General features: G+C 44.2%; 1 protein-coding gene across 1 annotated transcript in view; it reads right to left on the bottom strand.

Moving 5' to 3' along the window:
- The window catches only part of DBT (dihydrolipoamide branched chain transacylase E2), a 58906-nt gene that overhangs the window by 24301 nt on the left and 18242 nt on the right, over window positions 1-16363 (bottom strand). The window contains exons 2-5 of the mRNA XM_033916223.1: window positions 14714-14834; window positions 13030-13105; window positions 5588-5769; window positions 677-804 (exon numbers count right to left, since the gene is read on the bottom strand). Coding sequence (XP_033772114.1) covers window positions 677-804; window positions 5588-5769; window positions 13030-13105; window positions 14714-14834 — 507 coding nt within the window. The remainder of the gene's footprint in view (window positions 1-676; window positions 805-5587; window positions 5770-13029; window positions 13106-14713; window positions 14835-16363) is intronic.

The raw sequence follows: 16363 nt of genomic DNA, 5'->3' as shown, positions 1-16363 counted from the left end.
AATCGGAGCCAGATTCAGAGCAAAAAGCTGAAGCGTGCTATCTGAATAACATTCGCCACATTGCTGCTTGTTGAGCTGTTGCTCAGTAGCTACTCAAATACCAGCTGAGTTCCTGGAAAGACCTTCAGAGGCCTCATCAACCACAGAGATTAAAGCTGAAAAATTAATTACTAAAGGCAATATTTCTTTCACAATTAACAAAACCCCCACGAGGATTCACAGCTTTCATAATCAAATAATCCACTCACACCCAACCCTTTCCGTGTTATTTCTGCCACTTTATAGCCTCTTTACTGCCACCGACTTCTCATGGCCTCATTTACAAGCTGCTGAGTCGAGAACGACACGGGGATAAATTTTTCCCCGTCCTCGCGGGGACTCATTTTCCCATTCCGAGTTCTTTTCCTAGCCCTGCCCTATTCCTGCAAGCTCCATCCTCATCTATATAAACCTCAAACACTTTAATATCGTAAGTGTTTGAGGTTTGTGCAGTTAAAGCAGAGCTTACAAGAATGGGGCAGGACAGGGACAAAACTTGCGGAGGCAGGACAGGGAAATTGAGTTCCTGCGGGGATGGGGACAAATTTGTCCCCATGTCATTCTCTACTGCTGAGGCACTCTGATAAGTGCTCATACAGGAAGAAGCTAGCCACAATGTTAACGACTACAGCCTCACATTGTTCTCCATGGCCAGGCGACGGACAGCTGGTGTTGCCTGTGTTTTATGGCCTTTGATCTCCTGATGTGTGTGCTCATCATGTGACATGGCTGGCGTCTCAATGATGTCTTCCTCTGGGGCCACATCTAGAAAGTCAAGAGAAAAGATAGGAGTCCATGAGCTGCATGGTCCTATTTAAGACTGCTGTAATTTTTTTGCAAATTACTGTAAATAAACCCCAAAGAACAGTGTCAAACGCAAGAAGCAGATCTGCTCAATGCCAGCCATCAGACTTTCACTTCTCAAATTAAGATAACCTAAGAGATAGCAGTTTGTGTAACAGCTCATTCAGGGGCCCTTTTACTAAGCTGCACTAAGCCCATTTGTAGACTATTCTGGATACAAGGGAAGAAAAGATAAAAAGAAAAACCTATGTGAAAAAAATCCAAAAGAAGCAAAGTAGGGGTGGACCAAAGAATTTCCAGCACACTAAATTATAAAGTCATTTTAATAAAAAAAGCCACCAACTTTAAAAAGACCAGACAAGGGTGGTAAATATGTAACTGTGCTGTAATGAGTATGTAAGTTACATTTGTAGCAACATCCAATATAAAGTAGCCACCAAGGGCCGGATTTTATAAACAACTTCCCGATTGTATGCGTTGTAAGCGTCCTACCACTGTCTAACCAGCCAAGCAGGACGCACGTTTTTGGTTGGTTTTTTTTTAAAAAAAAAAGCTTCCAAGGCAGGCCGCCTACATTGGAGGCGCCTCCGGGAGGCTCGCAAGCCCGCCTAAAGCTAGGTGCGGGTGTGGCAGCTGTATGCGCCTCCCTAAGTCAGCGACATGGCTGAGCTTATTGCGGCGAGAGATCTCCCTGCCACGATAGGTTTAGTGGCTGCCCCCCAAACGAAAATGGCAGGAGGGATGCCCAGTCCCTCCTGCCTGGAATACCCCCCCTCCGATCAAAAGTGGAAGGAGGGATGCCCAGTCCCTCCTGCCTGGAACACAAACTAAACTAAACCTTAGGTTTGTATACCGCGCCATCTCCACAACCTAACCCCATCCCGGACCCCCCCCCTCTAACCTTTTTTGTTGTTGGCCAGCCAGTCGGGTCCTTTCTGAGATTAGCTAGCATTTGAGGTTGCAGGACACCCCAAGCAATATGGGCTGCTGCTGGCTTATGTGGACTCTGTTTTGGATGCTTATCAGCACTTCAGTGGTTTGGCTTGACTGAATTCAACAAGGCATTCAGGGACAAAATGGAAGAAAATATCCACATGTCTTGGGGGATGCAGGATATCAATTTGTGGCTTACTCTCAGGGTGTCTGCAGCTGGCATCATGCTTGTTGCAGGATTCCCGGTCTCGCTGCATCTTGTCAGAACATAAGAACATAAGAACTGCCATCTCCGGATCAGACCCATGGTCCATCAAGTCCGGCGATCCGCACACGCGGAGGCCCAGTCAGGTATACACCTGATGTAGTTTTAGTCACCCATATCCCTCTATGCCTCTCATAAGGAGATGTGCATCTAATTTGCCTTTGAATCCCAGCACAGTGGATTCCTTGATAACCTCCTTTGGGAGAGCATTCCAGGCGTCTACCACTCGCTGCGTAAAACAGAACTTCCTGACATTTGTCCTGGACTTGTCCCCCCTTAGCTTCAAACCATGTCCTCTTGTCCGTGTCGTGTTGGACAATGTAAATAATTTATTTTCCTGCTCTATTTTATCGATGCCTTTCAGCATTTTGAACGTCTCGATCATGTCCCCTCGCAGCCTTCTCTTCTCAAGGGAGAACAGTCCTAGTTTCTTGAGTCGTTCCTCATATTCCAAGTTCTCCATACCTCTTATTAACTTCGTTGCTCGTCTCTGCACCCTCTCTAACAGTTTTATATCCTTCTTTAGGTTGGGAGACCAATGTTGGACACAGTATTCCAAGTGTGGTCTGACCATTGCTCTATAAAGCGGTATTATGACTTTCTCCGATCTACTCGTGATTCCTTTCTTTATCATGCCTAACATTCTGTTTGCTTTCTTTGCCGCTGCCGCGCATTGTGCCGACGGCTTCAGGGTCCTATCTATCAGTACACCCAGGTCCTTTTCTTGTTCGCTCTTACCCAGAGTTGCGCCTGAACAAGAAAAGGACCTGGAATCAATGTTTCAGTCATCATGCTGTGGTTTTCTTCAGGGTATGCTGTGAGGATTGCAGTTTGTCTTTATATAGTAGGTCCTCAAACCTTGATAAACCCTCAATGACGACCTTCCCAGACTCAGAATACCCACATCTGACAACCCAGCCACTCTGGCGCTAGCAGCCACCTCGATGTAGAGCGAATGAGTCCCAAATCAGGACGGTACCTCTCCCAGCAGGGCTATAGCCTTGTGCATGACTGCCAGGAACTAATATCTTGTTAGGTGGGATCTGTACTCATGGACCAGTAACACCCGTCCCACGGGAGGCTGGGCCTCTAGGTAGTCACCCAGCAATGTGATGGGGCACATAACAGAGTTTTGCAGAGTTTTTAGTCAGTTCCATATAGGGTATTGATTTGAGTAAAAAAGCAGAATTTACAGACCCTGATCCCTAGTTGAGTGTGTAGTGGCACATAACATTGCCCAGCACCTTTTGCAAAACCACCATTTGACCTCACCCTTGCTCATCAGTCTTGGAGCACGCCACCCTTACTCTCAATATGTCGCCCTCCAAGTGAACGTGACTCAACAACAGGACTCTGGATAATTGTACATCCGAGGAATATACGTGCAGCTCACTTTTCTTAATGCAATTTTTTAAAAAAATGCCAGAGCAAATTCAGCTTTGAACAGTTTTTCTTCAAAGGGAGAATATTCTAGTATTGGCAAAACCCTTATCAGGTGCAAGAGCAATTCATGAGTGATGGGCCATCTGTTGTCAGGGAATGACAGAGTGATCTTTCCCAATGCCGCAATCACCTTGTAGACCAGAAAACTAGAGGTATGGTTACCCGAACCAAATGCTTTGGAGAAAAAAATTGAAGTCTGCTACTGCTGCTATTTTAAATCTCAAGTAAAAATACTCAAATAAGAACATAAAAATTGCCACTGCTGGGTCAGACCAGTAGTCCATCGTGCCCAGCAGTCCGCTCACTTGGCGGTCCTCCAGTCAAAGACCAGCGCCCTAACTGAGACTAGCCCTACCTGAATACGTTCTGGTTCAGCAGGAATTTGTCTAACTTTGTCTTGAATCCCTGGAGAGTGTTTTCCCCTATAACAGCCTCTGGAAGAGCATTCTAGTTTTCTACCACTCTCTGCGTGAAGAAGAACTTCCTTGCATTTGTACGGAATCTATCCTCTTTTAACTTTAGAGAGTGCCCTCTCGTTCTCCCTACCTTGGAGAGGGTGAACAACCTGTCCTTATCTACTAAGTCTATTCCCTTCAGTACCTTGAATGTTTCAATCATGTCCCCTCTCAATCTCCTCTGTTCGAGGGAGAAGAGGCCCAGTTTCTCTAATCTTTCGCTGTACGACAACTCCTCCAGCCCCTTAACCATCTTAGTTGGCATGGTATCCGAAGGCCTTAAAATCTGAAGAATCACCAGGAGAGAAAGCACTGGACCTGGAGAAACTTTCAGTCTTTCTAGGTTCTGATATTGGTTTTTAGAACTAGCCAAATTCTCAATGGCCACGAATCTGGACTTGGAGGATGAGATGTACAATGTCAGCATCTATGAGACAAATTTGTTTTTTTCTGTTACATAGAGCATTATGGACCCTTGTTCGTTTACAAAAGTTGGACAGCTCTAAGTCTAATAAATGTTGGCATTGTCATCTCGAAGCAGGGACTTTAGATCATTTATTGTTCTACTGTCCATTTATTTTGGCTTTTTGGAAATCAATATGGGGCCAAATAAATTGCTTATTAGAAAATCCAGTGGCATTATCTTATGATACTATGCTTTTTGGCATGTCAATGAGAACTAAAAGTCAAATATCATCTAAAAGGCTTTTATTAATAATGACAGGAGTTGCCATACAACAAATTATGAGCAATTGGAAGAATTGGATGAGACTTAATTATAGTTTTTGGTGGAATTCATTGTGTCATGTGTATAAAATGGAAAGAATATTAGCCATTCAGAAAGGGAATTTTAAGAAATTTCAGGAGATTTGGGAGCCATTAGCAAAATACTGTAATGATTAATTAATGTTTTTCCCTATGTCATGCACATCCGGGAGGGGGGAGGATGGGGGTCTGTTAGATTAATAAATTTAGATATATTGGGGTTCATTATAGAAATTTTATGTGATTGCATTGTGATTGTTCAGGAGGGAAGGGGGACTAATTCTGTAATGGATATTAATGGAATATTAAGTGTGTGTTATTGATGTATGAAATGTGGTATTTATGGTTACACTTACTGTAAGTTTTGAAAATAATAAAGATTTGGGAAAGAAAAAAAAAGAACTAGCCAAAAAGATGATGTGCTATCTGAGTTTTATAATGCAGCAAAAAGTACAAAGATGCCATCTCCTTTGACACTAACTTGGGTGCTTAGATCACTGTCTTCAGCTTGTCACTTATAACCATGATGTCATTCTGTTGTATCAAAAGACTTCATTCAAATGGGGCTCTAAGAATTCTCATTTGCAGCTGGAATTTGGAGGCAGACAATTTACTGCCCATCACCTACCCACCACCAAGGGCTGCCCTCCCATTTCTTATTAAGCTTCTTGGATAATTCAAGGTCCAAGCTCAGTATAGAAGCACTGGCCAGTACCCATTATTCCAACAAATAACAGTTTTGATTTGTAAACAGAGGTTTGTACTGGGCCCATAGAAAGAATATTGGCACTTTTTAAGAAATGAAATTCTCCTCTTGATTTTAGGACTTTCACAATGAGAGAGATCATTGAAACATTACATAAAACTGAAACAATGAAAGTACCTTTCAAAACATCTGTCTCTATGTCCACTAGGGGTTTCCCCACAAAAGCCGTCTCATCAACATTATAGTACAATTTTCTAATGACTCCATCATAGCGGCTTGTGATAGTGACTGAAGCTTTATCACTCTGCACCTCACAAATGCTATCAAACTGTGACACACTGTCGCCTTCCTTTACATACCTAGAAGAAAATAGAAAGAATGAGACCATAATTAAACTCCATGTAATTCCAGTGGCGAGTATAAATAGATTAAGGCATCAGCCAGTTGAGAATACTATCACAGTCATTCCCACATTATTATTTAAGCACTTATTTGATGTTAGTTTTGCTTTGATTGATGTAAATAAGGTTGTTTTGACACAGAATGACCCATTTGCAACCAAGCGCGTTTCTCAATCTTGTTCTTCAGGGCCTGAACTGGGTAGACACGCGTTTATGACCAAAGTAGTGATTTGGGCAGATGTTAGAGCCTCAGAGGCGAGACATTTCTAAACCGAAGAAAGGAATATCCCAGTAATTGCAGTGCAATGATCCGATACCGAGGTCGCTGCAAAACAAACCTCTGCACAACACTCCAATGCCACAGTAAACATTACCGTGGCAAGAGCGATTTTTCCCTTAACAGCTGATGCTCAGCACGAATAGCATGCACATTATATGCATGTTATTCGCTCAGAACAGTGCCTGTAAAAGAGGGAAGAACTGTGCCAGGCGCCTGATCAGTAGAGCAATCGTTAGGCACAGCTCTTCCCTATTCTCCCTGTCAATTTTTTTTGCCGCTCGTTTTGCCTACCAATCAGCACTGGCAGGACTCCCCAAAGCTGCAGCAACTAAGGGGCTTCCCCTGCCACTCAGCTGTTTGGGGCTTCCCCTACCTGCTCAGCAAACAAGGGAAGCCCCAAACAGCTGAGCGGCAGTGGAAGCTTTGAAGCTGCTGAACGGTGGATTTGGGGAGTCCTGCTGGCTCAGCTGATCGACCAGCAGAGAAAGCAGCACAAATAAAAGTGCTCCCTTCCCCCTGAGCCCCCTCCGAAAAAAGGCACCTGGTGGTCTAGTGGCCACCACCGCCTCCCTCCTCCTCCATACCTTTTAGTTGCAAAGTTTGGCAGGAGAGATGCCCACTCCCTCCTGCTGGCAGACCCGCTTCTTCAAAATGGCAGCTTTCCCCTTCCTGGTTTCCTATACACTGCCCACAGCTGACCCAGAAGCCTTCCCTTTGAGTAAAGAGTAGTGGAAAACTTTCTTTTTCCCTTCCAAAGTCTGACCCACCTTCTCCACCTCCTTGAGGCCCCTCTTGCATCCCTTTCCATCCATCCCATTGTTCCCTCTCCATCACCACATCCAACATTTCTCCCTCTGATCTCTCTCTTCCCCATTCATTTGTACCTCATGCCTCTCCCACCACCATGTCCAATATTTCTCTCTCCCTCCCTATGCCAAACAATTCTCCTCTTTCTTCATTTCCCCATATGCACCATCTCCCTTTCCCTCTTACTCAGACACATTTGTCCAACAATTCTCCCTTTCTATTCTCTCCCTCACCTCATTATCTTTCTCTCACCCCTCCATTCTTCAATCCTATGTCCCAAGTTCATGCTCCCCTCCCTCCCTTCTATGTTCCAAGTTCATGTCCCTCCCTCCTTCCTTTGTCCAAAGTTTGTGCTCCCTCCCTTCCTTCTGTGTCCCAATGTACCTCCTCTCTTTCATGTCCCAAAGTGCCCCCTGCCTCCCTCCCACAGGTGTTTACCTTCTTCTCTTTGGTTCCCTTCTCCTCCTCCTTCCAGTCTCAGTCATTTCTATTCACAAAGCCACAGGCAGTGGTTCCTACACATGACCCGTGGCTGACCCGGAAGCCTTCCTTCAGACATTGGAAGCTCCCTCCAACGTCAGAGGCTTCCAGGTCATCCGCAGGCCGTGTGTAGGAGCTGCTACCTGTGGCTTTGTGAAGAGAAATGAGTGCGGCTGGAAGGAGGAGGAAGAGGGGGGGAGTGAACTGAAAAAACCACACCAAAATGTTTTTTTGTTTTATCTTCCACAGAACTCAGCCAATTCTTTTTAGTGTGTCATGTCCTGAATTTAGCCTGTTGTTAGCGGTTGAGTCCTTACACGACATGGCGCTGGCCACGCTTCCTCTGTACATGCTGAACAGGTCCCTCTGCTCCCAGGATGAAATACGCATCAAAATGCAACACACTACCTTGTGAAAATGAATTGTTGCTATATACAGAAGCAGATGATAATTTGTAAACAGTCTCTGTATCAAAATGGTTTTCACTACAAAAGATTGAATTCCGATAAAGAACTTGATACTGCTAAAAGGTTACAGCAGTCGACAATTGTTGAAAGAGTTCCCACAGAAGGGTTGGAACAAAACGGCCTTGATCCAAGCAATGGGCACTGTGGATCGTAAGCCAAGCAGCAGTCGACCATGCTTGATTCAAACACAAAAGCACACTGACGTTGTACGCAATCTTGTATTGAGCCAGGAGGACACGCTGCAAACACACCGAACTTGCCAAATAGCAAGAAAAGCAGGAATAAGCCAGACAACTATGATTAGGATAATTCATGATGATCTGAAATCAAAATGTTGTAAAAATCATGCTCAGCGCACAGCATTAGCTTCATCTGGTTTACAGATAAAAAGATAGTAGCTCCACCAATTAACACACAGAATGATCAACTGTACATGCCTTCAACAACACTGAAGTGTGAGATTAATGCCAAACACCTACTATGGACCTGCCTGACTTTCAGTCATGGTCTCGGTCGCAATCTTGAAACTCAGATTCACAATCTATTCTTCATTGATTCTGGGGTTAAGATCAAAGCACATACTATTGGGATGTCTTCTTGACGTAGAAGCTCTTGCCAGTGATCTGTTGCATGTTGGGAGACTACTTTATCTTCCAACAGGACAATGGCCCCGTACATTGGGCACAGGACACCACAGAACTGCTACATCGGGAGACCCTAGACTTCACCTCTGGCCTGCAAATTCACCAGACCTAAACCAAGCTGCCTATTGAATCTGGGGACTGATACAGGAGCATGTCTACTAGACAGAGATATCTGACATTGAAGACCTTAAACAGCACCTTATCTTTGTTTGGGCTGAGCTGAAGCAGAGCGTTGTTGACAAGACCATAGCTCAAAGGAGGCCAAGGCTGAGGGCATGCCTTCGTGCAAAGGAAATGCACTTTAAACATCTGCTTACTTTTTGACTTTACATTTTTCTCCAAGATATACCATAAAACTTTTTGATGTGTTTTTATTCAGTTCAGAATTCATTTTCACAATTCCCAAAAATAAGAACTACTTTTCTGAGTCTAACTTCACCCAGCTACTCTATGCCTTAGTCCTCTCCCACCATGGACTACTGTAATGCCCTATTCAACGGTCTCACAGCGAAGAACATATGACGTCTTCAGCTTAAACAAAACACGGCAATCAGATTTCTAAAGAATCTCCATCCCCGCAATCCGGTCTCTTAGGCCTTATCATTGGCTCACTGGTTGCCTGTAGCCAAACGTTGTCTTCAAGGGCCTGATGCTGGCGTTAAAGTCCTCACACGACATGGCGCTGGGCTACGTGACTGACAAGCTTCCTCTGTATGTGCCGAACAGGTCCCTCCACTTCCAGGATGAAATATGCCTCAAAACGCCCCCTGGACATACCCTTCAACTGCACACCAAATGACATTCCTACTCTGACTTCACACCGACCCTCTGGAATCAACTGCCCCTGCAGATAAGAACCCTTGAAGGACTCCTCAACTTTAGGAAAGCAAGAAAAACATATCTGTTCACCTAACTCCCATGAAACAAGCTCCTCCATATGTGTTGCGTTAGGATAAAAACTTGTATTGCTAAATCTTGTACTGTAACCGTGACAATTTTAACCTGTAAACTATATTGCAGATACGGGATTTGGATCCCTAGTATGTGTCGTGTTAGGACAAAATCTTGTACAAAACAAACAAACAAAAAAAAAGTACTACAACTATGGCAAATGTAACCTGTTAACTATATATTATGTATGTTAACCTAGGGGTCTCCAACCCCCTATCCGTGGCCCTCTGACAGCCAGGCTGCGAGAGTATCCATCCCTACTTCCCAGCCGCTGCCATCTGACAGTCGGGCCATGAAAGTATTCATCCCTCCTTCCCATCCCACCTCCGTTCTGAAAAGCGCGGCAGCAGCACTGAACAGCGGGCCGTGAGAGAATCCAACTCTCCTTCCCATCCCACCTCCATTCTGAAAAGCGTAGCGGCGGCAGCGCTGAACAGGCTGCCTCACTGTCTTCCTCGGGGCCTTCCCTCTGCCGCCACATCACTGATGACATCATTAGTGACACAACGGTAGAGGGAAGGTCCTGGCAGGGAAGGCAGCGAAGCAGTCTGTTCAGTGCTGCTGCCGCTGTGCTTTTTAGAACAGAGGTGAGATGGGAAGGAGGGTTGGATACTCTCACAGCCCGCTATTCAGTGCTGCCGCCACTGCATTTCTCAGAATGAAGGTATGTGGGAGCCTCGCTTTCGAAGGGTCGTTGGGGTTCTGCTGCACATGGGGGATGGGAGGGAGAGATGGAAAGTGCTGCGCAGGGAGATGGGTTGGCAGGGTCATTGGGGTTCTTCTGCATGGGGGGATGAGAGAAAGGGAATGGAGATTTAGCCTGACCAGTGGAGAGAGGGAGGGGGTTCTGAAAGTGGTGAGCCATGTGGATGAGGTCAAAAGGGGATGACTAGTGAGAGAACAGTGAGTACAGTGGTAGGACTGTGGTAATGGCGAGTAGATAGAAGGAAATAGGAGGTTGGGAAAGGAGTGAGACGGAAATGGGAGAGCTAGGGACTGAGAGAAGATGGAGAATTGAGAGGTAGCTGAAAATTTAAAAAGAAGAAGGGTGAGAGAGGGCAAGATTTGAGTGGACAGAGGTAAAAAAGAAAAGAAAAAGTTAAGAAAGCTGAAAGGGAAAAATCAATATGTTGGAGACAGGCATAAGGAAAGAATGGAACAGTAGAGAAGAGAAGAAAAATGGACAGCAGACACTGGAAAGAGAATTGGTAGAAGATAGACAAAAAGCAGAAAGAGAAACCGGGACCAAGATGATGGAAAAACAAAATGACCAGACAAGAAAAGGTAGAAAAAATAATTTTATTTTCTATTTTGTGATTACATGTCACATTTGAAATGTGTATCCTGCCATAGCTGGTGTTAGACAGCAAGCGTGAACTAGGACCTAAAAGAGAGAGGAAAAGCCTTTTTTATTTATTTTGTTAATGTATATTGTGTATAAAACTGCCCTACAAACCCACCCCAAATCCTCCCCCCCCTTACTGATCCATGGAAAAATTTACTTCTATAAAAGTGGTCCTTGGTGTCAAAAAGGTTGGGGACCACTGTGTTAACCTTTAACCACCCTGAGCAAACTGGGGACAAAGGGATAGACAATGAATTAAATAAATAGAGTTGTGGTGTGGTGAGAACAGGATACTGGGCTTGATGGACCATTGGTCTAACCCAGTAACATTTTACATCAACTTCATTCAGGACATGACACACTAACCCTCTCTTTTACTAAGGTGCACTATGCTTTTTAGCATGTGCTAAATGCTAAGGCGTGCATGTTATCCTATGGATGCGTTAGCATGTGCATTGATTTAGCATGTGATAAACACGTGCTAAAACGCTTAGCGCACCTTAATAAAAGAAGGCCTAAATTTCATATCAATCTGCCGAGTTCCGTGGAAGACATGTCAAAAAACATTTTGGTGTAGATTATTTTTGGTTCACAGTGTAATGTGTGTATTACATACATTTATATTGTGACTTGGAAGGGGCTTGCCATGTAAGGTAGTGACCACAGGAGGGAGCTCGATGACCAGAGAAGGCTGATATAGGGGTGGTATATGCTCAGAGGCCACTGGGGGGGAGTTCTTTGGGGCTTTCTCCATGAGGAAACTCAAGGAAGGCCAGGTTTATGTTCAATGAGAACTACACTTCCCAGGAGATGTAGGGGCCAAGGACTAATTTGTCTCTGTAGAAAAATGCTTAGTAGATAAGGACAAAAAGAAATGGGGATACAACTTTTAGCAAACTGATAATAAATTTGTGAAAAGAAGCATATACCATTTATGTCTAGTTACTGTATATCTATTGGTATATTTAAATAACTGTATATTATGTATGTTAACCTGTAACCCATCCTGAGCTCTTTTTGGAAGGACAGTATAGAAAATGAATTACCACCACTCCCCTCCCCTTTTACAAAACCATGATAGTGGTTTTTAATGCAGGCTGATGTGATAAATGCTTTGTGCTGCTCTCGACGCTCATAGGAACTCTATGAGTGTCTGGAGAAGCGCAGAGCATTCAGCGCACCGGTGGGGGTGGGGAGGGGGTAAATATAATAGTTCTTTAAACATGTGAGCAAAGAACACCGCAGACAAGCTGAAGTAGCAAAAAAAACGCTAGCGGTGTTCTTTGCTCACATGTTTAAAGACAATTGACTGTTTTCAGTCCAATTCTTTATATGTGAGGTTGCAAACCATTGGACCCCTGAGGAAGGCGTGTTCGTCGAAACACGGATCGTGTAGGGTCCGGTTGGATTTTTATCACAGCATTTTTTATCATTGTACTTTTTTAATTGAATTAAATAAATTATCTCCAGAACATCTGTATCCACAGTTTTTGTTTTTAATCGGTTGATTGTTTTCATTGTGGATCATTGGGTCTCCCCATTTTTCTTTGTTGTGCTGCAATTCTATACAACTACACATTGTAGTGTAGAATTCTTTAATTGCACTGGTTAGCTTGCATGGTCAGAAGAGGAGGAAAGGAAAGGTTGACCTCCTCATGTTGGCAAAATAAGTCTCAGCTAAAAAAGGAGGGAAGCACAAAGTTGGCCACATAGGAAGAGGGAGGAAGTAGTGGGGAGCAAGCCTTGGCATGCAAAGAAGAGACACTGTTGGAAGTAAGCCTAGGACTAAGGAAGAAAGAGCTGGGAAGAGAGCTGGTTAAGTTGGAAGAGGAAGCCCAAGGATGTAGCCAGAAATTCAATTTTGAGGCAGCCCAGGAATGGCCTGGGGGCAAGCATTTCTTCTCAGCTTTTCTCTCCTCTTGCCCAAGCCCTGCCAGCTGAAGAGAATCACTGGCTGAGACCCTGCCTCTGCTGCTTCAGTAGAAAAGGAGCAAGCAGGGTGCTTCCGTCATGGATGTTAACACTGTCATGGTACTTTCACATCAAAGGCAATATAAGAGATGTACTTTAGATAGGTACTGATCAGTAAAAAGGCAATGAACAGAAGTAATTAGTTTCACAGCTTAATGGTTTAAATCATGCTGCTTGCACTGGAACTGCAGAGCTGGAAAATAAGTTCAATGAACAGCGAGATGTGATTGGTACATGCTGAGCCAGGTCCAATGGACTGGAAAAGTAACTTACCATTCTTTCACAGTGACTTCTGTAATGCCTTCTCCAATATCAGAAAGCTTAAACTGAACTATCTGCACACTTGAAACTGGAAACAAATAAGAAAAAAAAAATCAATGTGATATGTAAGAATATTACAAAGCAAAGCACATTCCAAAGATCTGTCACATTATATACATTATATATATTATACAGTGGTACCTTGGTTTACGAGTGCACCAGTTTGCGAGTGTTTTGCAAGACGAGCAAAACATTCGCAAACTTGGTGTCTCGTAAACTGAGCTTGCCTCGCTGTACGAGCACCCCCCCTGCGATCCGGCATCCCCCCCAGCGATCTGGCATCCCCCTCGCTCGCGTTACCCCCCTCCACCGCGATCCTACTTCCTCCACCCCCGAGCAGTCAATGACACACTTTACCCGACTTGGCACCAGTGCCGGTGCCCGAAGATCCTCCCTCTTCTGGCGCGGCCTGGGCTGGGCGGTGCGTCGGAGATCCTCCTTTTTCTGGTCTGGGCTGAGCTGGACTGGCTTTGAGCATTTGTGCATGCTCAAAGCCTTCTGGTCTCGCTCTCTCCAGAAGACCAGACCAGAAGGCTTTGAGCATGCACAAATGCTCAAAGCCAGTCCAGCCCAGCCTAGACCAGAAGGAGGATCTCCGACGCACCGCCCAGCCACGCCAGAAGAGGTAGGATCTTCGGGCACCGGCACTGGTGTCAAGTCGGGTAAAGGGTGTCATTGACTGCTCGGGAGGGGGGAAAGTAGGATTGCGGTGGAGGGGGGGGCAATGCGAGCGGGGGGGATACCGGTTCGCAGGGGGGAGAAGCCGGATCGCAGGGAGGGGTTTGGAACAGCGTTGGATTCCTCAAAGGGGGGGGGAAAATGGAGCAGCGCCGGTAGCCTCGGGGGGGGGGGGGAGGTGGAACCAATCAAAGCAGTTTCCCTTACTTCCTATGGGGAAACTTGCTTTGATATACGAGCAATTTGATTTATGAGTATGCTTCTGGAACGAATTATGCTCATAAACCAAGGTTCCACTTATATATATACATACACACAGTACACAGTCCTTTATCTGAAATCCTTGGGACCAGACATTTTGGATTTTTTTTTTTTTTTAAATTTCAGAATGGTTGGTAGTCAGGAAGATTATGAATTAAGAGCTTAATGAAAATATTGCATGGCTTATCAGTTCTAATTGTTAAATGTTCATCTTCTACATTACTTTTCACTGTTACCCATAGGGGAATCTGCAGCTTTTTGGGGTTTAGAATATGTCGCACTGGGGCATGTTTGGCACCAAATGTGCTCTAGTGTATACACAACCTTCATGAAAAACATTTTCAGCTTTCAAAGCATTTTGGTTTTCAGAATTTCCAATAAGAGACTGTATACCCGTACCACTAAATTTATGAAATGCTGTAAGAAAAAGTGTTTATTTGGGAAATGATATACCGTACATACAATATGGAATACAGAGCACAGGACAAATGTTCCATCCTAGCAGGAAGCACTTTGAAGTGAACTTTTTTGTTTCTTCATTTTAAATTGTAAAAGCTGATTATTTTATTGTATACTGCAATAAGGAGCCTTGATTTCTGCACTCTACAAAATAAAATTGAAATATATGATCTGAACAGTACATTGCAAAGGCTACGTATATCAGGCTTGCAAAAGAAAACAGGGCACGTGCACTTACCAGCTGTTGCTCTAAATAATCGATGCTGCTGGCTTAATTTAAATGTGGATTTGTTGGATTTAAGGTGTTCTAGATTTGCAAGCTTCAGCCTACTGCAAGATCTGATATGGTGAACACAGACCTAGAGAAGAGAGCCATTAAAATGGCGGTAGATATGAATTAGCTCTTTCTTAGGTGTGCAGTAAATCTGAAACTATTTCATATATGCACTTGTATTTAATCCTTCAACCTAATTCACATAAGATGTTCAGTGCTCCCAAAATAAATTCATTCTTTTTTTTTTTTTTAGATTGCATGCAATAGCCAGCAGGAAGACTGGTGCAAATTAATGTTAACTAGTTACTGAATTTAAGTAAAAGTTTTGTCATTCTTACTTGTAAAATTGCTTCCTGTACTGCTTTACTTTTACTGAAGTAACAATTTCACCAATTTTTACTACTTTTACTTAGTTACATCTGAAGTTTGCAGTTAAAAATGAGTAGAAGCCTGAGATAAAAGATGATTCCTCAGTAAACTAAGCGCTCCTTTTACTAAGCTGTGTTAGCGTTTTTAGCCCACGCATTTTAGCGCACGCTAAACCCGTGCTACATGGCTAGAAATAACGCCAGCTCAATGCTGGTATTAAGGTCTAGCACGCGCTACTCCACGCATTAAAGCCCTAACGCGGCTTAATCAGGAAATGGCTGTAGGGAGTTCCCGACATAGTCTTGAGAGACTACGGGAACTCCCAGCAGCCATTTCCTCATGGCGATCTGCACGGGGCAGGAGCGTAGGAAGATCGCTCCTGTCCCGAAAACCCTCTAGACCACCAGGTAAGGCCGGGAAGGCGGCAGGGAGGAAAAAAGACTGTTTTTTAAATTTTCCCCCTCCCCCCAAAAAAATTGCGATTATATGAAACTGCGAGTGCAGGAACCGCGAATGGGGAGGGGGGAAGTGTATTCCCTTTCAACTTTAGAGAGTGCCCTCTCGTACTCCCTACCTTGGAGAGAGTGAACAACCTGTCCTTATATAAAATTTATACTTAGAGGAAAAGGCAAGAGGTAAAGAAGGCCTAAGCCTCTCTTCCCATTTTTGCTTCTTTTATCCTGCCCCACCCTATCACCATCTCTGGGTTTATTTCATATTCACTCTCCCTTTCCTTTCCCTCAGTTCTTTCAAACGCTTTTCGCCCCATCAATAGCACTCGCATGCCTTCTCTGGTCCCTCATAATATATCACACAACCGCTCCCCCACACATGGCTGTCATGCAGTCTTCCATGTCAGCCCTCTCTCATCCCTGTAGTCTCACCTACCCTGGTTCTGGTCCACTTACTCTTGCTGCAGAACAGACTGCATTGATAGCCCTGGGAAAGCTACTCAGTCCAATCCACAGTTCTTGCTCAGGGATACAGGGAAGGAGATAGCATTGAAGTCCTTCCCTCCTTCTTTTCCCAGCATTCACCACTTTTAAGGGTCAACAGTTTTTATTGATAACTGCACAGTAATGCAACCAGATAAAGGAACAAGACAAAATAAGAGAACGTACTATAGTACAACATGTGGCCTTATTTGTGCTGTAAAATATAAACTCTTATTCTTGTCATAAAAGATAGCATAGATAGTCCAAGTTCCCAGCATTCACCACTTTTAATATCACACCTCCCAGAAGC

The sequence above is a fragment of the Geotrypetes seraphini genome, chromosome 12 (assembly GCF_902459505.1).
Source record: "Geotrypetes seraphini chromosome 12, aGeoSer1.1, whole genome shotgun sequence".
Lineage (NCBI taxonomy): Eukaryota > Metazoa > Chordata > Amphibia > Gymnophiona > Dermophiidae > Geotrypetes > Geotrypetes seraphini.
Note: the sequence above shows the minus strand (reverse complement) of the source record. Positions and strands in the feature narration are given on the sequence as shown.